The following is a 27,387-nucleotide window of genomic DNA, read 5'->3' on the forward strand; positions in this document are numbered from 1 at the left end:
TAATAAGCAAATGATTAACAAGATCAAAAGATGACTCAATGTACAGGTGAATTGGCTTGGCCAGCAACTAGAATAAAGTATATGGGCTTAACATAACAACCGATACTACAATGCTAATAAATACATTGGATGAGTCCTAAATACAACAGTGAGGAACTCCTAAATTCCCATGTTAATCATTATCAAAAATACGAAGTGTACAATTGATTTATTATTAGCTATCTTGAATAATTGTAAAATCAAAGTGTTTATGAGTATAAAGTACAAATTAAAATAATTTTTACCCCATAACTAGTGTTGTGACTTCTTACATCTGGTATTACATAACTGATAAAAGTCAATAAAACTTAACCTGTTTTTTATACATTATCCCTTCACTAAAAAGCTGTGGTTGATTGAACATTTATACCAACTGATTATTACTTCATTAAAACTTTAAGTGAAATGAAAGTTAGTAAATTTTTTGTCAACTCCGCCTGTAGCTCTTCTAGAGTTACTACTGGTCCCAAGCACGGGTAAAGGAGGAGGGTTGGACATGGGATTAGCGACCCCATCCCGTAGAAAAGCTAACTCGCTAATAAAACGCTAACCAGAGATAAATTTTTTGTCAGTCGTTGTTAAGTCATAATTTTAATTATTCTTTTTTATGAATAAGAGAAATACATGTAATACTCAGCCATCATGAAAATGTACACGATTTACATGTATTCATCTTATACTTACAGTTAGCAGAATGAATATTTCATATAACAAGATACCTGTTAAAGTATATTTTCATACGATAAAATAGACTTATTCTTATCAAGTACATTCATTTCAATGGATTCAAAATGAAATGACAACATATAGAACTAAGTTTCCTAATTATTTACCTGAATTTTATCTACAAACAGATAATTTTACTAAGAGGATGACAAGAGTACCCAACCACCTCCCAAGCTCTATTTTCATGCATGTAGTCATAGTTACAATAATCTAATTTTTCAAAAGTAAACAAACTACTAGTGCTGTCTGATGATTTATATGAAACGTTGAAAAACCATAACTGTTTTCAAATATCTTACAGGTGAAATTCATTGTTATAAGCATATATGTATATATATATATGTCTGTAATACCAGTGTTTATGTGTTTAAATAAATAAGTCATACTCAGTATATAAATAGATTCAAGTTCCCACACTCAATTAGAGCAGCAAGAGAAAATTGTCAGAGCGAATCCCAGAGTAGTAGACGTGGTAACAACATTAATGGTGTTAAAAAATGTCAAACATCAAAAATAAGACTCGAGGAAAAAACATGGATTAGTGGAATATAAAAAGATTAAAAAGGTAATTTCAAAACTTGAGGTCTAGTGGAAGAGTGAATATACCTATTTCATTACGTAAGATTTCGAGTCCTATCGCCCAAAAACTCCAACCATCGTTTACAATAATCACACGGACTATAACCAGATGGTCTGCACCTACCTACATGATTCAGTCCAAAAGTGATTGTCTTCTTGGAACTCTAACACCACTGTAGGTCCTCATGTTACCGCTCAATTCTTTATGCATATTATATATATATATATATATATATATATATATATATATATATATATTCGTATTGTGTCATAAATCAAAGATATCGATGATTTTTCTCCCCTTTTGTTGGAATAATCATAATATTTTCGGAGTCCTTTTTATAAGCAAAACTGTAGTATACAAAATATGAAAGAAACCATTATTTGTAGAGATTTTTATCAGTGGTACTTCAGTGTAGTGATTAGCGATATTTTATAAAATTATTGTAACTGTATCATATGGCTTTTATCACAATCGGCGCAGGAGCTAGTAAACTGTGCAATAGATCAAGTTGCTTCGCTTTAAATCGGAGGATATTAACAAAGTAAAAAAGGAATCAAGATAATAATATAAATTGTGGATAAAATGTAAATATAGGAAATACTGTTTAAAGATGAGTAGAGGAGTAAAAGATATGAAACATCAGTATAGTCCAAGATACATAAGAAGATAATGAATAAATGCATTCGAACAGTTATCATCAGTTTTCAGCATTTTCACCAAAGATTCTCTAACCTTATGTAACGATTATCTCACCGATTACAACCAGAAAGTCTGGACTCCCCGAGACGGTTCAATTGAGCACTCAATAACTTAATTCACGGATGTTTTTGTTCGTCTGTTTAATTTTTTTGTAACATTTTTGTTACCTAATAAAGGTTCATGTACTTGGCTTTAAATTATACATTTTAGGTAAGAGTCAGTCACATCATCAGGTTAAGTAACATAAATTTGGTGAAGCAGCATGCGAACTAATAACCCCAGTTATTAAAAAATTGATTCATATAGAAGGAATCGAGTTACTGAAAAACTACTTTCAGAATACTAGCCTACCAAGAAATCTGTCTTACAAATTTAATTTTACAAAATCCAGGATAAATCTGTCTTATTTCTTCCCAAATGCTCTAATTTATGGTAATATCCGTCTTATCTGTTTCAATCCAAAATATTTCAGGAAGTGTTCAGAAGTTAAACTATTTGGTTGCCTCATAGTTTTACCTAGTGTTAGGATTAAGTGCGCTAATGTCCTCGCGGATTTAGATCAACAGCAATCAACCAACTAGTGAACGGGATATTAAAATGCATGAGAGATAGCATGAACTTCATGTCCTCACTAATACAGAAGGTCAACAAACACCTTAGCTTTTGATCATTCTTATGACCTTACGACCCTCACCAGAACATTTGACCATCTTAGAAAGAGATGTTCGCTGCAACTCTTTCCCAGTTTTACTGAACATTCGACATCCAAAACAAAAATATCATTTACCCTGGTACAGCCGAGAGTTGGGGAAGTCAGCTCTCCCTCTCTAAATGCTCTCACATGACCACGCGTATACAGCCACTACCATGGAAGCCCTACTCACTGCCTTGTCGGAGCGGGGGTGTTGTTTACGATATTAAGGGGATGAAAAGCGAATTTCCGGCGCTTCGATCGGGTTGGTGGACACGGCACGTTCACCCGGGGGAGTCGGAAAACCCTGATTCCAAACCAATAATGCACATGGGCTCCAGTATCCTGAGGGAACAAATGGCGTATGAATCAATCGTTGGTCACCGGCTACCATGGGACTGCATCTCCTTACGATGCTCCACTGCTTTGTGGATCAGACCTTTAGGTCAAAGGCTCCGGGTGTGGCCCCCTAAGAAAACCAACTGCTTAAGTTTGAGCACCCGTGCAGTATCGCAGCCCACGCACAAATCAAATAAGATTTGCGCGGCGCATATATATCTGGTCCCCCTTTGTACCAATATTTATGTGTTTAAATAGATAAATAAATAACACATAAATATGTCAAAGTCTGCATGATTTAAAAATAACTACAAAGAAATTTTAACAAGCCTAATATATTTGTTTGCTAATGTGGAATTAAAGTCTCCAGTATTTTAAAGTGTCCCTTTTTAAATAAACAAGTTAACACTGATTTCAAAATGGTCAGTCACATAATATCACTATTTAAATGACATTTTTATATGAATATTAATAGTTCATTTTCATTTTAGTCTTTCACTATTCAACTTAATATCGAGAAAAAAGCCAGATAAATATGTCACATACCTCCACCTAAACTTGAAATAAACGATTATAAATCGAAAAACTCGGTCAATTCGAAAACAACAACAAAAACAATACAGTTAACACCCACAACTTATTCAGATATGATTGTCATATTCTTCTATTTTTATTTCTGTTTTGACGAATATCTTAAGCCTATTTTTTGTTGTCCAAAAATTTGATATTAAAATGAATCCTATAATCTGTTCATTTTTTTGTTATGGTAAATTACTTTTCCTATCAGAAACAAATTTTACAATGAAAGAAAAATACTGATAGATCATCTAGATGTTCAACAGAGAAATATCAGTTAGTTTGATGATAAAGATAAACAGTTTATAAATTCTTAGATCTATCACATGGATTGATAGATTAATGATTGAGGAATTTGACTTTCAATAGATAAGCATAAAAAGGGGTATCTTATACGATTTATTTTAATCTAAAACGTTTGATTCAAACCCAACTATACATATCAGCACTTCATGATAATAACTTGTCTTTATTTAAATGCCCACTTACGAACATAGTTATAAAGAGTTAAAATAACATTTAAATAACTAAATCTTTGAAAGAATAGAATTATACAATACTAATTCAATATAATGTTTAATGTAAGTCAAGTTAGATGGCATTTAAACTAGCAAAATGAACCTACACTTTTTTGGCGTTGCATTATGTCAACCACTACTGTCTATTCAACACTTATTTACATACACCCGTTACCCCTCGTGGGGGAACATAGGCCACCCACCAGCACTCTCCATCCAACCCTGTACTGTCATGGGGAATACTTTTCATGTTTGCTTCCAATTCTCGGTTTAGTGTGTTGTTTGGCCTTCCTCTTTTCCGCTTCCCTTCACCATTCCAAGTTAGGGCATGCCTCGTCATGCAGTTTGATTATTTCCTCGATGTGTATCCTATCCATTTCCACTGTCTTTTCATAACTTCCTCTTCAGGTGGAAGCTGCTTTGTCATCTCTCACAGTAAGCTGTTGTTGATGGTATTCAATCAACAGATATTGAGTATTTTGATGGTAGAAAACTGTTTATAAATACTTGTACTTTTTTGATGATGATTGTACTTGTCGAAGTTTCAGCTCCGTACAGTAGGACCGTCTGAACGTTCGTATTAAAGATTGTGAATTTGATATTGGTTGAGTTTCGATTGTAGGAATGCAGTCCTTACTTTGCTAATCCTCGCCTTTACGTCGACATTTAAGGATAATATATTCCACTGTGCTCCAGAAGAGAGAAAACAAGTGGATTGACAACTTCGTGTGACAAATGTATATTACGCTTATTTCCAGAATATACATTGAACATGACTGAGCGAATTAATATGATAATAATTAATGGACTTAATGGAACAACACGAATGAACAACGCATCAGTGGCTTCTTGGAATTAATTTTTAGCGTCCTAACGATTCACAGAAGTATCAGAAGACCAGATCTGATTTGTGACTGGAAAATTATTATCAAGTTGTGTAGTGAAGAAATCAAGCCTAATAGTTAAATATTAATTCAATTAGAAAGTGAATAAGCTATCTTTACCATATCCACAGATTATTCATTTGTTAGCTAGCTTCTACTCATGTTTGTTTTTCTGTAAACAACAGTACGACAACCTATTCTACTGGGTACTTGACTTATCTTCTGATATCCCTTCACTTAGGAACTTAAGTCAATAACTAATTCTCATGAGTAGTAGTCGTCCGGCTAGATTGTATTATCGTATTTCATTTAACGATTGAGATTCTATTTATTCAACTTGAACAATTATAAATCTTGCTCACAAAGCAAATTTTCTGACAGAATTCAATAACATTAGTAAGTCATATTACCTTTCTTATCAATTAGAGGAACTATTGAATTCCTGACAAAAGATTTAGGGACGATGTAAATAGAAATATCGGCATATGGAAAGCTATTATTTGTACCATTTTCTTCACATTGACATACACGCTATCCGCTTCCCCATACTCAACAATATGATTTACTTAACTAATAACATATTTTTACGACCATTTGACTCAAATTTTTGACAGTAAATGAGGTGAGTAGATATTAAGAGCTGCATAATTTCTGATGGTAAAGTTAAGATTTATAAACCATCCACTTATCAGGAAAACAAAAATCCACATTCGTTTTCAGCATTCCCACACTGTTTAACGTAGAAAACGTGTATTATGAGACTGTGGTCACTTGAAATAAGTTCGAGAGCAAAAAATTGTAGTGGAAGTAAGAATACATGGTGAGCAAACCGAGTCAGTGATATTACAAATCAGATATCTATCAACTACTACTTTATTTCATTTCAAGATTTATAAATCGAGTGGAAGATTAGTGATTTTCAAAGATAGGAAGCCTATGAAAATTAAATTCGTAAAGTCACACTACTTATATGACTTTCTAAGTAGACATTTTATAGTGTGCAATAAATTTGACTCCCATTCCAACGCAGAAAGTTCATCTTTGAGCAATTAACAATAAAACCTCATCAAAACAAGTGTTAGAACTCGTAAGACCTAAAAATAGACAAATATTAATTTGTGTGAGGCAATTCGTAGGGGACAGTATAGCTAGGAGTTTAGAAAAATCCTCTGTCACGTAACCATTATTTTAAACTAAAGTCAGCAAGACAAACTAAAATTGGCAAGTGTCTTTCTGAAAGCCTAGATTTAACTTAAATATTTTCTATAGCAACAGCTTCACCAAGACGTATTAAATTTAAAGTCGTTTGTTTATTATTTTGAAACATCAACGTCTAGTCCACTATCAAACAAATGACAAAATATTGCATGCCTGAAACATAATGAATTGATATGATTGTTAAAAAACACTATATCTTCCTTTGATGATTTTGATTATTTCCCTGAAGAAGTCCAGACAAGTTAGCTGGATGAAACGTTGGAATTATTTAAATTTCAATCGCTGGGACTGTTTCGAATATTTTCCACACATAATAATGAATTGATAGTTTATTAAATGATCATGGAATTTAAATAATCTTGATTTCATAAACACAATGTTATGACTTTTTAATGACTATTATGAGCACGATAGAATGGAATATTTAATGAACAATATTTTAGTGCCTAAAAAGCTAGAAGATAAAACACTCTAAAACTGGTGCACCTCACTATTCACGCCGATACAGTAACGTTAGTAGTAAATAATTGAGAACGGAATTGCTCATGTGGTTATTTCATACACATATTTCCCTTTATTATCTTAAAGAGAGCAAGAACGAGGATTGGTACAAAATAAAATGAATTCCTATTATTCTGTACCAATCTTCGTTCATGTGGTTATTAGTAATTTATAAGTAACTGAATAGCAAAAAAATTTAAATACTACTGATTAGAATGTTCTATACTCCAAAATGTACATAGATTAGAAGTACTACCAAACATACTAGGAATCACAACACAATTTAAGTCATATTCAGTTACATTCTAGCTTTAAAAACACCTGGAAGTCAGATATTCGGATATAGTTATATCTTGGTTAAAGTATCAGCAATTAATTTCCAGTCAAACTGACGTTTGGGAATAATGTTTCTTCTTGCAGTAAGAAGTATTCCAATCCATCTCTCATAAACAGAATCCAGGTAAAAACATGAATTTTATTACGCCGTTGGGATGGACAAATACGTTTATAAAAGCGTTCAAATGTCTGTGATCCAAATGCATACATAGCTATTTATAGCAAAGCGTACACTTCATATGTTGCCAAGTCACCCATTTTGTTACTGTCTCAAAAGAATCCTTGTGTACCTGGTGTTGGTAGATAGTTGTAAAGTACGTCAACAAATACCACTGAAATACGATCTTAGAACCTGTTTTAGATAGGTTATCTCCTGTCGAGCAAACAAAACAGAATTTACTTTAACATGTTCATCGGTGCCCTGGTACGGCCAAGAGTCGGGAGAGTTCTCTCTCCCTCTCGATATGCTCTCACATGGCAACGTGTATATAGTCTCTGCAAGGGAAGTCCTACTCACTGCCTTCTCGTGGCACTACTGTTGTTTACGAAATTGAGATAACGGAAAGCGAATGTCTGGTGCTTTAACCGGGTTGGTGGACACGGAGGGTCCATCTAGGGGAGTTGGAAAACCCTGATTCCAAACCAATAATGCACATGGGCTCCAGTATCCTGAGGGAACAAATGGCGTATGAATCAATCGTTGGTCACCGGCTACCATGGGACTGCATCTCCTCACGATGCTCTACTGCCTTGTGAATCAGACCTTTAGGCCAAAGGCTCCGGGTGTGGCCCCCTAAGGAAACCACCTGCTTCAATCTGGGCACCTGGGCAGTATCTCAGCCCTCACACAAATCAAATGAGATTTGTGAGGCGCATATTTATCTGGTGCTTTTTGTACCAATATTTGTGTGTTTAAATAAAATAAAATAAACCTGATCGCTATAAATCTACTAATCATTTGATCGATATGAATTGTTGCAACGTCGCGTAATGCATGCCATCATACGTACTTTATTCCTTATTTACAAACATCTTAACCAAAGCATATTTGCACTAAGTGATAACCATATAATTTCTTATACATCCCCCAACCTATCTCTTACGGGTTGACAATGAAGTGTATGGTAAAAAACTCAACATTTAGTATTTTACCTCGTAAATAATCAAAGGCATAACCGAACATCACTCTATATTTTTATTGTTGTTATTAATTCTATGTAAATGTTTCATAAAATAACAAAACAAAAGAATTAAGATTTCAGGTCACAAAACTGTATTTGTTAAACGTCAAAGCGCAATATGCATGAATAAAAGTTCTGCAGATTCTCTAATTAATATTACGAGGACAGGACCAGAGGCACAAGATTATTAGATGAATCTGATAGATGATTATCGTCGATAATATCTAATATACTATTACGAATCAACCAAAACAAATACCATTCTCGGAAAATGTCAAGTCAGAAATGAGTTATTTAACAAGCTGATCATTGTCCTTACACAGAAAAGAGAAAAATACCATTGAATTCTTGAACACAATAAAATAAACAACACTTTTACCAGAGTAGGTAAAAGTCCTAGGTTTTGGTTCGTGTAACTTTACTCCCAATTGAAATAAAGTTGGATTTTGGAAAATTCAAAGATCTGAAAAGCAGATTCAGTGAACAACGAGGAATGTAAAATAAATTCTGATCGATAAGATCAGTTCTGAAACGGGACTAAAATGTTGTTTCTAATATGATAGTGTTGATACTACTTAACGGAGAGGTGAGTGATTGATGACGATGAAAGAAGGCACACTTGGTAAATAGTCAAGTTTTCTGATACTAGGTTACAGCAATCTGGAGAAAAATCCTTCTTAATTATGTTAGACGAAGTTCACATACTTTTTTAAGACTTAAATAGAACCTAAACGAAATGAAAAATCTTTTATGAATAGACATAATCCAGAAATACTTTAGCAGATCATAAAAACTAATCTCACAATATACAAAGATGATCGTAAATCCATGTACCACATCATCTAATCGAAAACTCCCGAAATTAGGTGAATTCAATTACAGTTCCCATAAAACAATACAGGGAGTAACACAAAATGAGCAACGAATGTAAACCATCTTATAGATACATATATATTTAGCAAACCACAACAAAATGATTTTGTAAAAATATGTAATAAACACAGGGTGGGAAGCATCAAAAACCGTTAGAAAAAACATCGAATGTGGTACAATGTTTTGAAATTATTGTCCAGCGGATATCGTTGATGACAGAGATGTGGTTACGGAAGTTACTATAGACGAGGTAACTCCTGATGATGCGGACAAATTGACATCTACTGCTGCTGGAACAATGACTGGCGCGAGAACAGACGAAGCACCAGTTGTTGCAGTATAGTAATAAGTTGCGTATGCATCGGCTGTCAAACCAGCTGCACCTGAAGTCGATGTATCCGACTAAAATGGAAATAAGAACATAATCAGTTGTCTATGCCAAAAATAAATCATTAGCTGAAAAAATTGACTACCAAAAAACGATTTTTTTTAAAACAACAGAGAACATAAACGATGATTCGGAACGTATTAAACAGTTACAACAAATGTTACTAATTAAAATTACAATACAAATAAAGATGAAACAAATCAAGAACTTACAAAATAAAGATCGGCAATGAAATAGCAGATTGATTGCAATAAAAGTAGACTCAAAATAAAAATACTTTAAACTTACCACACCGGGAAGAATTGCAACTGAAGGTGTCATAACGGGTATACCTGTTGGGACAGGAGGTGGAAGCCCAGATGTATTGCCAAGAGCGGCAGCCAATGGTTCATATCCTCCAGCAGTGTAATAACCAGCGGCTGTGGATGGATCTGGTGCTGGTGTTCCCACTGAAGCAGCAGCCTCCAAAGCTGATTGGTCAGTATTTAAACAAGGTGTACGACCAACTGGTGCAGCTGAAATTACCATTTCACAGGGATTTGCTCCAATCACCGAACTAACTCTGAGAGAAGTTGTTGGCAAATTTAAAAGATCTGGCAACTGGTAACCACTTATAAGTCTGCTAGCTCCACGAGCAATAGCTGATGTGGTTACACCAGTATTGATTGCATCACAAAGACTCATGTATTCTTCATATGTAGCATTTAACCTGGATTTAAACATAAATTGAAACATTTTAAAGCAAACACTCAAAAAAGTGAGTAAAAACTCAATCATAACCGAAGGACTGGTTCATTTTTTGATTACGGAATGAAAACAATGCAACTACGAATTGCAGAACTGGATATGTAATTTCTGTAATAAAATACTGTGAATCAGAAATATGATGTGAATAGCTCTTCAAAAACCAGAAGTTGTGATTATTGTACTCGCTTTTATTATTGCATCGAAAACAGTATATAATTCTTGGTAAGGAAGAAAGCGTGAGTCAGACTTTTGGGTTTGTTTAAGATAAGCACCATGATGTTACTGAAGTTTCTGTAAAAATATATGAACTGGTGTTATTAAGTGCTTTCAATTAGATAAATTGGCACTTATTTATTTGGATTATCAAGTTATTCTGTAGTGTCTAGTTCCATGTCGAGCCCAGATGGGTTATTCTAGCTTTTCAATATGCCAATTTATTCATTTTTCTTGAGTCACATTTTGACCTTAATTATTCGCTTATCAAACTTGCCTGTTTTTATGTGAGCGTACGTGTGTGAACTGCTTATACTACTCATCACAAGCCTAGCTTATTTTTGTTCTGACCATTAATATTGAGTAACGCTTGACTAAACGGAGCTTACTCACTCGTCTTCTCCACTACGTCCCATTCCGTTTCGTTTCGTTTCGTTTCGCTCCGCTCTCTGCCCTTCACTCTCTACTCTTCGTTTCTCTGATCGTCTGTCTGGATCAACGATTGTATGAAATACAAGTAATCAAACTTCATACTCGTGTTCGGCTTATATGATTCCGTTATTCACCAACGTTTATTTATTTATTTAAACACATAAATATTGGTACAGGAAGGCACCAAATATATATGCGCCACATAAATTATCCGATTTATGAGAGGGCTGGGATACTGCCTGGGGGCCCGGACCGGATCAGGTGGTTTTCTTACGGGGCCACACCCGGAGCCTTTGACCTAAAGGTCTAATGCACAAAGCAGTGGAGAAACGTCAGAAGATGCAGTCCCATAGTAACCGGTCACCAACAATAGGTTCATATGCCATTTGTTTCCTTAAGGTCCTGGATCCCATGTACACCATTGGTTTGGAATCAGGGTTTTCCAACTTCCCTAGGTGGATCCTCCGTATCCATCAACCCGCTTTTCGTCCTCTCACTTTCGTAAACATCCCCGCCTCGAGAAAGCAGTGAGTAGGTCTTCCCTGTCAGTGGTTGTATGCACTTGGTCATTTGAGAGCTTTTCGAGAGGGAGAGCTGACTCTCCCCACTCTCTCGGCCGTACCAGGGCATTTGGGGGTTATTCACTAATGCGGGTTAAGTCGATAAAATATACGAGGGTAGTTGGGATGTATACTTCAATAACAATCATCAAATGGTCTAATCGGAGTCAGATAAGGGGTCACACTAAACGTCCGCGACGTGGTATGGAAGTCAGTGGTTTCCGTTTGGTAGAAGTCTTTAGCTAATCAACAAGACATAAAACATTAAGTATAACTTACCTAGATAAATCAGTATCAAATTCTTCCAAAAATTGTAGTTTACGTTGACAGAAAGCCAATTTGATATGAGCTGGCAAAACTGAATCAATTGTGGCAAGATTAGCTGCTTCAATAAATCCTTCAATATCAACCGGCCTACGTTGATAGATGATATCAAGTAACTGGGCATATAATCGCTCGTTACGCTTTTATCAAAAAGAAAAAAAAATACAAAACAAGCATTGTGTAATAACAGAAATTAAATCACCGATATCTTGACTTATAATACAAATAGTGATGTAACGCAATAATCACAGGTAAGTTCATGAACTATACACTGAAGATTAAGTGTAGTATGTACTCATCTTAACTACGGTAATTAGATTGATGCTTCAATCCGAAATCCAGTTGAATAAACAGACGACTGAGTCAAATACAAATCAATAAATCAGGTGCATGTTCACAATATCCCCTGCAATTTACAATATATGATGATAGTTACTGATACTACCCAGCTATTTAAACCTAAGTAGATGGGAAAGGTTTCAGACCGGTAGTTAAAATTTGAGTACGTTAATTAGTAAATTGCCCCTTGACTGAGGTTATTATAAAAAGAACAGAGACAGCTACTCAACCTGATTTAAGACATCATATTATCGAATATTAGTTTACAATAGCTCCTTACCCAATGACAGAAACGCTGTTAATTCATGTAATGTGTGGTACTTAAGTAAACGAACTACTCTGTGACTTAAGGATTTAAGAATAAATCGGTCGAATTCACTAATACCACAGAGATCTCCTTTTATAAATAAAGTGGTCTTCGAAATGAGACAGAAACATACTTTGGAGAGAAAAATAAAGACATCCACTGAAAATAATTCTATTACTGATAATACTGAGACCATATGAAAGAATCCTATTGTATATATTTTACAACTTCTAAACGTTATGACAAATGTCTAAGTTATAAACTACAGTGCGACTGACAAAATGACTTACTGGGTCATAATCAATGGCTTCTTTAAGAACTTTGATGGCTGCTTCTTCACAAGAAATAACGACACGATCTTCGTCCGTAAGTTCCGATGGCGAAGGAGCGTGAATCTCAATTACTTTGTGTCGTCTGTTAAGAAGTATACGTATACGTTCCTCTTCTTCAGCTGTTTGGTCAACCTCAGGAGCTGGCTTTGATTCATCCCCCGATACGTCCGCATCATTTTCTTCATCTTTATCCTCTTTTTCAGAACTCTCATCTTCCAATTTCGCTTTTTTGCTAGAACTATGCGTTCGCTTCGACTTTTTGCTTTCCCTGTGCCTACGTTTATGATGTTTCTTCTTTTTTTGTGAACAAGGAACAACTAGAATGGGAGGAGAGCCAGATTCATCTAAACCATCCTCATTTGTGTGCTCATCTTTGCTGGATGTCGTTGTTGCATCCGTTACTGGCTTCTCGGAGCTTTCCTCATCTGTTTCTTCATCCATTGTCACATCGTTATCAGACGAGGCAGCTTCAATATCCGAATCAGATTCACGGTCGCTAGTTAGAGTATTGACTTCTTTTGCTTTATCTATAATATTCTCTTCATCGACTTTCGTAGCCCTAGGAGATTTGGCAGCTTCATCTGATTTCTCAGTGAGGTTATCGTTACTTTCCGCTCCCACAACCTTTTCTTTGGGATTAGTTTCCTCGATTTTAGGTAGGTCTATTATCATCGATTCATCCTCTTCCTCTTCATATTTCGTACTGAGTAACAACATCCATACAGGTATTCCGTCTGGGGATAGTGATTCGTTACGATGAAACAATCGAGCAAGGCGACCAGCAAGAACACCCGCTCCAGCACGAGCTTGTGCTGCAGTAGCAATAGCTTGTGCTACAGTGCGAGAAGCAGTAGCTCCAGAAACGCATTGTGCTACTTTATTTTGCTCCTGAACTAGATAACGAAGCCGATTGATACCATTGCGCAAACAAGCGATAATATCGAACAGCTGGAAACGAAAATCGTAATAACAAAAGTATGTTTATTTCAAAATTATTAAACGAGAATGATATCATAACAGAAACATAGCATGTAAGTGCAATATCTACGCTACTTATTTCCTGAAAAACACTCATTTTGAATGTGGATGTAAGTACAACTCAACAAACATGACTAAACCGCTATGGATTAAAAACCTGGATAGCATGACCAAAGGATCAAAGCCCGAAAGGCTACAATTCCGAAATCAGTCGAAACACAAGTAGCCATTAAAATCGGTGAAAACCAAAAAGCACGTAGCACTAGTGAGTTCATAAGCCTTATCGTAAAAAAACAAATAAAGCAAACTCAGTATAACGACCTGCACACGTGATAACCACTTAAAGAACTGTAGTCCGGTACATTAATACAATGAATGCTACATTGTAAGCGAAATTCGAGAGTCGTTGTTATGTGTAATACCTTCATCCCAGTGATTACCTTGAACGACAAAAAATATTAATACTACATCATAAGAAGTGGTCGGCATAAACTGTGGAAGTTCAGAAAAAACAATTCAGTTTTATAAGGGTAGAACAAATAATTATCAATAATTGTGCATGTACCACTAGTGCCCCCAAATACCCTGGTACGGCCAAGAGTCGGGAGAGTTCTCTCTCCCTCTCGATATGCTCTCACATGGCAACGTGTATATAGTCTCTGCAAGGGAAGTCCTACTCACTGCCTTCTCGTGGCACTACTGTTGTTTACGAAATTGAGATAACGGAAAGCGAATGTCTGGTGCTTTAACCGGGTTGGTGGACACGGAGGGTCCATCTAGGGGAGTTGGAAAACCCTGATTCCAAACCAATAATGCACATGGGCTCCAGTATCCTGAGGGAACAAATGGCGTATGAATCAATCGTTGGTCACCGGCTACCATGGGACTGCATCTCCTTACGATGCTCCACTGCTTTGTGGATCAGACCTTTAGGTCAAAGGCTCCGGGTGTGGCCCCCTAAGAAAACCAACTGCTTCAGTTTTGGCACCTGAGCAGTATCACAGCCCTCACACAAATCAAATGAGATTTGTGAGGCGCATATTTATCTGGTGCCCCTTTGTACCAATATTAATGTGTTTAAATAAATAAATAAACCACTAGTTAAAGATATCTAAACAATGACGAAAATAGACTCCGACAGTATTAATATCTGGATTCAATAATTTTTATAATTAGATAAAATTCTATACCTATTACCACTGTGTGTCTACATTATAGACAGATTACTCAAATGTAACCTTATGATTGCTTGCTAATAGTCATGTTAGTACACGTAAACTACGTGGCTAGGATCTTACAATTATTATAACCAATGTTTGAAGGCGTTGACAGACGACTCACAATCAGTCTAAATAGTGTAGATGTTTTTAATTTTTCTCTTTCCTTAGATCACATATATCTTATATTATCCTACACTTTTTTGCTTTTTTTCTCGAATCATGTCTATAATAATTATTTTCCACTACAAATGATATTGTTGCTATCCCTACTATTTTAAAATTTTTTCTCGATAATTTCATTTTGGTGTGTTGACTTCAATTTTCTTTATAAATAACTGACTTGTTACTAGAGAATAATTAACTGTCAGTTACATTTAAATACGTCAAGTGTGTTTTGGATAAAAAGAAGCACAGATAATATATCAAATGAACTACAATATTGGGTGTCAGAAATGTATTTGCGGTTGTTGTTAGCTATCGCATCATCATAAAAAGATTTTCTGGATTAAAAGTGTGGATGTAAGTACAACTCAACAAACATGACTAAACCGCTACAATGCATCAATATTAATACAAACTACATAAAAACAAACAAAACGAATTTCTATACCCCATAGATAAGACTGTAAAAATGAACATGTTCAATTCTAAAACTTACTGGTTTCCCTGCTCTTCTTAAAGCATCCGCTCGTCTACAACATACAAGAGCACTATCAGTTAAGCGTTTCTCCAAGTCTGTCAAAATATCAAGACAAGTAAGGACTTCGAATTTTGGAGGATTATCTAAACATGCAGGATATCTATCCTCGAAACAACCCCAATGCCAATGAATTGTCGGCTTGTACGGTAAATGAGTCATACAAGCACGTCGCCATACTTCACGTGCAGCAGGTATATCTCCTTCAGTATACTAAAATAAAAAATGCATTCAATTATTATCCACAACTTCAAACGCTATGTTATAAGTTATGTGTATTGTATACAATATAACCCCCCCCCGCCACAGAATTTTCCATAATTTACCATTTAACAATTCACGAAAAAATCTCAATGTACGTAAATTGCTTAGATGACAACAATTTAGACTATGATTTAGTTTGATGTTATATTTCAATAAAACCTCTGGATACGGATGTGTATCTGTGCATCCATAAACTTGAAATATTATGGGATTCAAACCCATATTGCTTCCAGGCACAGTCAAACAAGTTCTTTTCCTGTTAACTCTATGCATCACTTTGAAATCAAAATGTGATAAAAATCAAGGAAGATCAAAGTGGACAACCTTAACAGGACTGGATGCTTCAAAAAGGGAGTATCACCAATAATGTAAACAAAATAAGACTATATATCCAACACATAGAACAAATGACTGCAACATGCAATACAAAAAAATAAACCGTAAATGTAACTGGACATTATTTTAAAGCAATAAAAGATATGTAAATTTCAAAAGTTTTAAAATAAAATAATACCTCTAAATATTTTGCATAACGTATCCAAAAGTGTTCATATAGAGCACAAGCAACAAGACAACGCTCATAAAGGACACGAACACGACGTTTAGCAAGTTTAACTTCAGGATATTCAAGAACAGCTTCTTCTAATTTATCGTCAGATAACTGACTAGTCACTTTTATTTGTTCTCTTATATGTGAAATTACAGTTCCAGCCTCTGCTTCTTCAAAACTTAAATATTCAGCCCAGTTATTTAGTTGCACTTCTTCAAGGGGTTTCACATGGAAATATGGACGTCGGATCTAAATAATACACAAATAGATACAAAGACATAAAATTAACCCAACACAATCAAATACAAAAACCAGTAATAGTGATTCAACACCAAGAAAAAACCAAACTCAATACACGTTAGTAAACTCAAAAAAGAAAAAATGCGACATGATAAAACTACAGTGTTTTACATAGAATAAGTTGACACTTTCCTGTAATCAAAAGTGTTATCGTGACTTAACCTACGTAAATGTAGCATAAACCTCTTAGAGGAAAAACTATCTGTGCTATCTAGTCTTAATGAGGAGCTTCTACTGAATCTGAAAGTTTCAATTTTCTCCTAACTTTATTTTAGGAACCCAAATCTGCGAAATGAAGTGAGTATTAACTTCCCTAAATACCACGAAAAACCTAAGTGTCTCGTATCATAAATTATAATTGATGACAACTCATTGTTTAGCACTTAATCTCTAAAAGAAGTTAATCAAACTAGAGATACTAAAGTATGCTATAGACTACAACCTCCTACAGCTTATCGACCTTATACGGATGTCATTAAAAACAACAAACAGAACACTTAAAAAGTGATAATAAGTCAGAAACAACGAATATATGACATACCTTTTCTTCAAAGTACCACCGCCGCATAATCTGCATATAAGTTGCCCGATAAATTTGTTCACGTGAATCAATTATCATTTGTCGTACAGACGCCCTGACAGCATCTGTTATCTAGGAAAATAAAGATTTGGTGAATATGTAAAGTTATATTTCAGGAAAAATGGTATGCTACTCAGCAAAAATATTAAGACTTCCAATTTCTATACTGAAGTCTAAATTTAGTAGTTTGACATAGGGATGAATTTGTACCCATTACGATTGAGTGTAATCTAATGGAAAAATTCAAACCTAAATGGTATACGAAATTTGTAGATAAACTGTGTGTTTCTTGGGGGTTGACAGTAATGAATACAAAAATACACTACTTCTATACAAATATAAGCAGCGAACTAATATAAGAATGTTGTGTACTATATAAGCACAAGCCTACAGAAGTAGTAAAATACAAGAGGAATTATCCATTCATTTTGTTACATTTCAATCGAATTTGTGGTTTTACGTACAAAATGAATACAGTTTCGAACCCTTGGAGTTTTAAAAAAATATAAATAACAATCTACCCAACAAGCAAAGAGTATTGGCTACTCATTATTAATATCCCCTTAATAACAATTAGCTAGTATTTGCATCATACTACTATATACGGGAGACGGTGATGAAAATACATATAGTAACTGTGCAGTATATGACCAGCATACACAGTTTGATCCTACAAATGACAGTATTAACCAGAGTTAATTAATTAACAATAAATACAGCCTAGTAACTAGGTATATGCTTATGTACTCAGAGTTGAATCAAAATTATTATATGAGAACTAGATATACTTTCCGGGCTAAACGAATTAAAATAAATAGAGTAGCTAAGTGGAGAGAGCTCGAACTATGGAGCTACACCAACCGAAGCATATCAATAGTAACTGATTGCAGTTCGAAATGAAATAAACACGAACTAGCTTGCTAGTAACTCTACATGAATCCCGTCTAGGGTTAACGCCAGTCCCCACCCCGGGTAAACGAGGAGTGTTGGGCGTAGGGTCGGTAAGAAGGAACCCTGTTACAGAAACAGCTAACTACACATGATACTCCAGATTCATTGGTCAGAGGCTGGTAATAACCTACTTTGACGGAGAATAAACAGACTGGAGAAAACTAAGAAAATATGCTGAGAACAGATATAATACATTGCGAAAACCATCAAACTACAGCGCAAGACAAGCCCTAAACTCGAATCCTCAAGGCGAGGAATTGGGGGCTGATATCAAGATCAAGAATACGCCTGATAACAAATGGGAAGAACCTGTGAGTGAGTTGATCAGAGATTCCTGGTTGGCGATCTGTGCTTCAAAAGAATTAGTTAGTAAAACCTCCAATTTATCAACAGATCAGGAAAATTATGCAGAAACATAGGAACAAAAATCAAACCAATAGGAGATACAACTAAAACAAAGAAGGAAACAATGACAGATTTAAGGTCAACAAAAACCAATCAACATCGAGGTGTACAGGACAAGCTGTGAACCACATGTGGAGAAATTCGAACACTTCACTACTTAGCAAAGTTTGTGCTGATGATGTCGTTCAGAAGAACGATGAAAGCTCGACAGCCAAACCATCCAGCTCAGAGAACAAAACTCCATGCAAATATGGCTTTATAAGTAGTCTCAATGGGCAGCTGATTGCAACTACTGCAGTATTGAGTCAACTAGCAACCTACTCTTGATAAATTAGCCAACAAAGTATAGTGTACATTGAAAACAACACCACGAAAGCATCACCGTCCGATCGGTGATTCCTCTATAAGTTACGATCTTCTGATATCACTAAAAGCTTCACAATTAATCCAACACTTAACAACTTAGTCAAATTCAAGTTCACAAACAGAGAGAGCTACTTAGATATACTGAATAATGAGTTAAATTTCCAAATGATAGAGTAATCTAAACGGTCGAAACTAACTTCTGATTAAAATATGAAAATATATTACCCGTAAGCTGAAATAACGGGCTGGCTATGACTACATTTCAAATGGCTTTATGAAATCCCGGATTTATGCAGAATGCCCCAAAAGCAAATATTGAATTAACAGCTCACAAGTAAGAGTTACTATTCACCAAACTTACATGAAAGTGTAACATTTTAGTAACGATATATCATATCTAGAACAAAAAAGTAAATCATGAAAGAAACGAACTTCCGAATCCCATTACTAAGACAATCTCCGGGAATATACATTGAATAATTCTAAAAACGAACCATTATTCATCCAAAAAAAATGACTTCACACTTAATTTGCCACTATCGGCTGTAACAGGATGAAACAACCCAAACAAACTCTCGTATTTCATATAACTTGGTATGAAAATAAATTTGAGAAAAAATACAATTAAAGAATTGTCAATAAATTTCATACTTCGATCGCTGGCTTTGTAGATCCTAAAATTGGTGGTTCCAACTCATCACTAATGTCTCCTGTCGATTCTTCAAGTGAGATAGGCTTACCAGCAGCCGCTGAAATTTGTGTCACCATGCTTGTAAACTCATTTTTAGACAGTATATCTTCAGGACGATTTTCCTCTACTAATTTATTGAAACTGATATTGAAAACAAAACAATAAAAATGATTCCCAACGTAACTAAAAAAGTACCTTTCAAAATGTAAGGACAGAATACGTCAGTCAGTCAGCTACAACGTAGGACCAGGCACATATATGCATCGGTCCAAGTTGCCAAACCTCGTTAGCACAACAAGATCAACACCGGATTCATACAAGTAATTAATTTAGTGGTGGTAGTATATAAAGAAAGGTTGTATATAAGGATATAGTATAGGAAGGAAAAAAGTTATGAAGCAATTTTAATATCAAGGTTTAAGGGAAGATAAAGAGTGAATACACCTACGCCATTGTGACCGGTTATGAGCCATGTCATACAGAGTCTCCAACCATTGGTTACGATAGTCACGCGGATCCCAACCAAGTAGTCGGCATCTACCAACATGACTCAGACTAGAAGTTGGTGACTTCAAGCGCTGATGCCATGTTTTGGTTTGGCCGCCCCTAACTCTCTTCCAACCATCCCCCACACTAGTCAGCATTACGCGTCGTGGTAATCGGTGTTCAGGCATACGTAACACGTGGCCCAACCATCTCAGTCGATGAAGATTCATCACCTCATCAACTGGTTTACCATCATTCCCTAATACCCTGCGTCTAACCTCACTATTACTTACCCGGTTATCCCAGCAGATGCGAGCAATATTTCTAAGACATCTGTGGTCAAATAATAGTAACCTACGAGTATCTTCTACTCTTAATGGCCATGTTTCACAGCCGTAAAGTAGAACAGAACGAACTGCTGCGCAGTATACTCGTCCCTTAATTGATAGACGGATATCTCGTCTTCGCCATAGGTGACGTAAGTTGGCAAAAGCCAAACGAGCCTTTTGAATCCGTGCTGATATTTCGTCAGACACCAACCCATTAGGGCTGATCAGACTTCCAAGATAAGTGAAGTTGTCGACTCGTTCGACTACTTCACTCCCTATCCTTAGTTCAGGTGTTGACGCAGGCCAGTCCTGGAGTAACAATTTACATTTGGATGGAGAGGAACGCATCCCAAACATCCTGGCATTATTACTCAGTTCCAACAGAAGGCTCTGCATTTTGCCAGCGTCTTCACCAAACAGGACTATGTCATCTGCGTATTCTAAGTCGATAAGTGAACCTCCTGGTAAAAGATCAATTCCTGAAAATTCAGTCGACGAGAGTGTTATTTCCAGCAATAGGTCTATAATGAAGTTAAACAAAGTGGGGATAGTGGACAGCCTTGACGGACACCACTTGAGGTTGTAAAATCATATGACAGTTCGCCATAAGCTCTCACTCGACTAATAGTGTTCGAGTAAAGAACCTTCACAATGTTTATGTACTTCTCAGGTACACCTTTTAATGACAGACACTGCCACAGAACCTCTCGGTCTACAGAGTCAAATACTGCTTTCAAGTCAAGAAAAACTATCATTGTCGGACGCCGATAAGCGTGTCTGTGCTCTAAAACTTGACGAATGGTGAATATGTGGTCGATACAGCCACGACCTTTTAAAATGTAAGGACAAAATACGTACCAGAATTAAAGATATCACGTGGATAATTTCTGCTCTCTATATCTTATGAACCAGTATTTCCTGACCACCATGGAACACAAACAAAATAAACCTGCCAAGTATTGACGATGAAAAACCTCAACTTGAAAGCAATGTTTGAATTCCTCAACCCAGTAGTTGGTGTTAAACAGTGATCTATACTGAGCTCAAGGAACAAAAGTACTTCGACCATCTGAGAATAAACTTGACGGATTTAATGGTTGAAATAAAGTGACTGTTTGCCCTATATAAACTTATGGTACTTGTGGTTTCATAAAGATACTCAAATACCGGTCAAGAATCGACTTAGTCACATAACGGTAAGCTCTGTCTAACATTTTCTCTGTAAGATATCACTATTAAAAGTGAAGAAAGTGTAAATAGCTTAAGGCTTTGGATGTTAATTCCTTCAAATATTTTTTTCTAAGAATGTCTGGCTGACAAGCAAGTAATATTGGGAATAGATGTGGTGTTATTTAAACAAGGTAAATCAGTTAATAAACTTGTAGGCCTGAATCGATAGGTGGTTTAGACACGCGTGACACAAACTAATATTTTTCAACCTCAACTCCTACACCTGAGCCAGAGAAGTTGAACTTACTTTCGGGAGGGGAAGGTGATGCTTTGAGCCAATCAGAAACCAGTCAAATGACAAGTGAACAAGACGGGTTAAGAAATAGTTTGCACACACCATTGGAGATGTAATTTATATATATAGATATATAGATTATATATATATATATATATATATATATAACTTTACATGCATTCCTGACTTAGTTACCAAATAAAAACTTCCTTCTCACGTATGTAGCTGGTCCAAATCGTGTATAGGAAGCTTATGTACCAGAATCGGACAAAGAACAACACAATAAATTGCAAGTTCTCACATCCTTCTGAATTTGATAGATAGTGAAAATGGAGATAGATCAGATAAAAAGGTGGTATGAATCACTAAATTGAGAAACGTGATTTTGATACTGAATGGTTCGAGTCAGTTAGCACGAAACTTAAAATGTATGTACCATGGCACTCATCATCAATGAGGAATAAGTGTTCACCAACGCCACGACCCGTGTATCGCGATTTGAATCACTTTAACAAGTGGCTACACAGAAAACTTGGTCGACAGAACGTTTTTCATTTTATTAACTGAAAACCATAAAACTGGTTATGTTCTAATGGTAGGGTAATAAAATACAAGCGTTCAAAGCATAATCCAATCTATTGTTAAAATCAGAGTCAGACACTGTGTAATTCAACTAAGATTACGTCATAATGATGCAAACAAATCCACTAAATGTTGAGCACTTTATTGTGTGGATCTATTTTTCTTTTGTCAGGCACTTTCTGTTATCGAATATTAGAAATCTTATCTGTGAATTTTGTCTTGCTTTGAGGAATGCAGCAACCCGAAATCATAAACGGTTGCACATAGTTTCCCAGTCCAGAAATTTTGTCAGTTTTAATCTAAGCCACCAAGAACTTTTAAGACAGAATGTGATCTGGTATCAACAAAATAACTAGAAAAATAACATGAATTTAATGATATGAAATTCAGGTAGCAATCATTGTGATAAACTAAACTAACCTGTCCCAATTTTGAAAGTAAAGTTGAGTTGGAATTGATAATAAACGAGCATATATATTCGCAGCATTAACTAGTCGATTGTGCCCACTTTCCCAGCTGATATAGTGCTCCCACAATGCATCAGAACGAAATTCAAGCCCAACAGAATCCAATGCAGATTCATAGAGACTGAAATACATAAGAATCATATTGATTAAAAAAAGGGCCACAACGAAGAGCATTATAACAAATGTGCATGCAACAACAAAAAAGAATAAACCACTAACCTGCGCATTTTAGTTTCATAGTCATCATGCGTATGGTAGTATTCAGTGGCGGCATCCAGATAAGCCGTCCAGAGGTCAACACTCAAAGGTATGGTCTTAACTCCCATTTCGTAAACCTGACCAAAAACAATACAAACCGATCCATTCAAAATAGCATTAATGAAACAAGGAAAATGTGCTGTCAGAGGTCTGACTACTTTTCGAAAACTATGTAAAGATTATAAAAAGCTATTGTCATCAGTAATAATGATAAATTACACATTACTAAAATGTAGTTAGGATAGCCGAAGCTTAAGATGTTAACCACAAATAAATTTTCACAAGGACAAATCTCGCGAAAAAAGTTCGTTAAATTATTGATGAATATGTTCCAAGTTGAGTGGTTAAATAGAAGCCTATGACTTTAAAGAACAATTATTTAGATGGATCACCGTTTGAAACGTCTTACATAAAAGCATATTATTTTGCCACTCAGTTATAGCCAGCCTAAAACCTGGAGCTTGTGTTCTGGTCGAACTCTACAACCTTATGTCAGCACCGAGACAATAAACAAAATAAAAAGTAAAAGGGAAATCATGTCGACTGCAGTGCAAAGTTAACCAAAAAACATAGTTTTAAAGAAATGAAAACCCCACTTGACTCCGGATTTAGGTAATAATGTCCAATGAATAAAACCCTGTCGGTGCGACCGATTCTAAGCTATTTTACCTAATACTTTAAACCAACAACACTTTGTGCAACGAATAGAACTTAAGAACTAAAAATGAAATGTTATATCTGTTGTATCCACAATAAATACTTTATTTACTCTACACTGGTTTGCATTAATCCACAAAACGTCACCAATTCAGATTTCTACTTATTATGGTATTTTAAAAATATATCATTTCACCATCGACTTTCTACCAAATGGTCAATTTACTTGACACTATCAAGTCCAACCTTGGAATTGATAACTACTTAAGGACTAGTAAAAGGTTCCATGAATCAACGTGCTCTATGCTGGGCAAAAACAGTGCCTAATATGTCAGCCTGAGTGACTCCATGTGTTGAATACTCCAGTAACAAACCGCTCAATATTTATACAAAATCTGCAACAATTTAATGAATAACCCGCCTGTAATCCGGAACCATTACTACCAAAGGTAATGGAAATACTGTCCATTAAATCCTTACTCCGCCCGTAACTCTTCTAGGGTTACTCCCGGTTCCAAGCCCGCACAGAAGAAGAGGGTTGGGCATGGAATCAGCAACCCCATCACATATAAGGCAACCTTGCTACATCAGCTTCATACTTACCATGTAATGATAGTGTTACAAGTCAAATATTCATATAGGCCATGTTATGTCTTCTGCAACAATATGGATGTTGGTCCGAAGATAAACTGACTAGTCAAAGACTTCCTCACCATCAAGATGAGATAACTAAAGATTCGTGAACACTTATCAAGAAACGAAGAAAAGAAGTCAACTACCAGTACAACCCTTTTGCTTTGTACGAGCGAAACGTGACAACCACCTTTAGCAAAAAAAGTGCAAGTGATTATGACCCAAAGCAAATTAGGGGACTTCTTCAAACTACCTTATCTTCGATTACGTCCAGTGTTCACTCCGACAGAAAGGATTTTCTTGGCATAGGTTATCATTGGTTTAAGAGTCGGAAGAACAATATAACGCTCCGACCCAGCAACTCCCTGATGTGACAACATATTTAAATGTAGTGTACAAAGCTTTTGAAACGTCGTTCACGTGGCCCATCTATCAAGATCAACACCTAGATCACCTTAATCCCTTTATGTCATATGGTAACTTGAGACCTGTTATTGATAATTTACATTCTGACAATTTCAGTGAGTCTTCCCTTTACAAAGTGCCAGCAATATTTAGCAGCGAGAAATATATGCAAATAGATAAAACTTATTATTTTTGGTTATACTGAAATAACATAGAATTTAGCAACCATAACTCATTCACCATGTACTTAAGCTAATACTCTGTCACCCCAACAGAGGTAGGTGGTGTGGTGTTAGAAACTGGGACATATGTATCGAAAGACTGCTTCCTGGTAAGATCCACTAACCAAAAATGTAACTTCTGCTGTTTGCTTGCAATTCTGTCATTACAATAATCTTAAAGTACGAAACTATACGAAAGTCGTTACAGCTTGTGCAGCTGCCGTAAACCAAGTTTGATCGACAGCATTTGAAAAGTATTCAGTCGTAACATCTTGGTTACCAACTGCAATACGGACGCAGTAAAAACCGTATTTAGTCAAATTACAAAAGTGATCAAAAGTTTCTTACTTGTAAACACCTTTCCTTATTTCCTTTATGGCGTTCCATATCAGCGAACTTTTTCCAATAACCATAGCAATATGGGAAACGTTTGAAAAATGCATCGAAGGCTTGTCTAGCATACTCAATATTTTGCTGAAAAATATTCAGTGATATATATATGTATTACCTGTTTTTCAACGAGATCTAAAAGGCTTATCCAAACTGAAAATTCAGTCGGATTGTCTTGTGCTTTCCTCCACAACTTATGAAAAGACATAGGCGACCGACAGTAGATTTGAAATGGATAGAGGATAAACAGCGGTGGTCAGATGACCTAGTCTTTTCAAATAGAGCGCTGAAGCGATATTCATGTGAGTGTGCATTCTCCTTCAACAGGCAATAAAAGTGCGATATTCGGCATACTCGGTAAATTTTCCGTGTACTTAGTGTGTTCCTGATGCATATGGAAACTTACTTTGCGCCTAGAATTCTATTACAGTTATTTAAAACTATCTACAAATGTTATCTGTGAACACACGTTTGTTGCACAATCCAACTTGTCTGATGAAAAAATGTAGATATACTGATATTTGGAGCTATAAGTGAAATTCTCAGTGTAAAATATGATCTTGTATGTACCACCATCCACTGAATGATCGGGGAAATGCTAGATATTGCATATATTTTGATAATTAAAAGGCAGGTATGTTACAAAGACACATACAGATATCTTATTTCATAACTATTCTCTTCAAATGAGACTCTTTATTGAGCTTAAGACATAAGGCATATTGTTATTCACATCATCTGTTCTAGCTTCCTGACAGATCTTAGTGACTCAAACAGCATGTAGCGGCAAATAAAACCCCATAATCAATAGCTCTGTAAGTATTCGACGTTTGATTCTGACCTCATTAGTTTGAATGGACTCATCTAGCTGAAGGCTTTCATTAATTTGACACTTCATCTTGGCACTCAACCATGTACACTTAGTCGGTTAGGTATCACGATATACACTTCCTGTCGATCATTTACGTTCACACATGACATGTTAACAAATATTGGAATCAGTCCTACCGTCGAATATTCATCATCTGTTGGATTCCAATAGTAGCCGTTCAGTCAATACAAACCTTACTTATACTTATATACCCTCAAATTATGTCCATGCCATTTACCGAACAATTTAAACCTCCGGATGCCTATGTTATCTGAGACAGGTCTAAATGCGTCACTAAAACGAATGATGTGAAGCTACGTAAAAGCACCGATCAGTTCATATCGTACTCCGACCTTTCTAAAGATACACTAAACATGAACCCCGTACTTGGGTATGACATCTCACTCCCTTGCAAATCGTTTATAGGTATAAATAGAACAGCCCACAAACCGTTTCAATCAACATCATCTGGTACTGGTTAAAGTCCACCCAAAAGTGCTGCTTGTTGTGAGCAGTTTTCAGAAAGTGTGACTGACCTAAGACACCCCTCTTGACAATTATCTCAGCAAACTCCCCATTTCTAAACTGCAACATACAAACCGAACTGCCAATAACAGGGCTAAAATGGAGTAGAACATTCAAGAAAACTACAACATTGGCCGACATTTGAACCTACCTGGTGATTTTAGACACTATCCGAGCCAAGCTACCCTACACTACTTTTTGACAATTATAATTTCACACAAACGCCACCTTTTCCTTTTTTTATCTCTCCCTCTCGACAGTGTTGCTACGTGGTCTCTAAATGTTGAGGG

General features: G+C 35.8%; 1 protein-coding gene across 1 annotated transcript; it reads right to left on the reverse strand.

Annotated features, from left to right (window-relative positions):
• Positions 1–9,353: 9,353 nt before the first annotated feature.
• On the reverse strand, positions 9,354–26,006 carry Smp_170570 (pre-mRNA processing protein prp39-related; the record flags this gene model as incomplete). Its single annotated transcript, XM_018795008.1, has 13 exons — positions 25,820–26,006; positions 25,660–25,785; positions 23,357–23,472; positions 23,091–23,258; positions 19,769–19,949; positions 17,357–17,467; positions 16,695–16,764; positions 16,480–16,607; positions 15,663–15,914; positions 12,765–13,754; positions 11,784–11,968; positions 9,841–10,261; positions 9,354–9,566 (listed from the first exon to the last, which is right to left on the reverse strand). Exons 1-13 carry the CDS (start codon positions 25,907–25,909, stop codon positions 9,354–9,356), a joined length of 3,051 nt encoding a protein of 1,016 aa, XP_018649364.1. The 5' UTR covers positions 25,910–26,006.
• Between the last annotated feature and the right edge of the window lie 1,381 nt (positions 26,007–27,387).

This window comes from Schistosoma mansoni, chromosome 1 (assembly GCF_000237925.1).
Source record: "Schistosoma mansoni strain Puerto Rico chromosome 1, complete genome".
Lineage (NCBI taxonomy): Eukaryota > Metazoa > Platyhelminthes > Trematoda > Strigeidida > Schistosomatidae > Schistosoma > Schistosoma mansoni.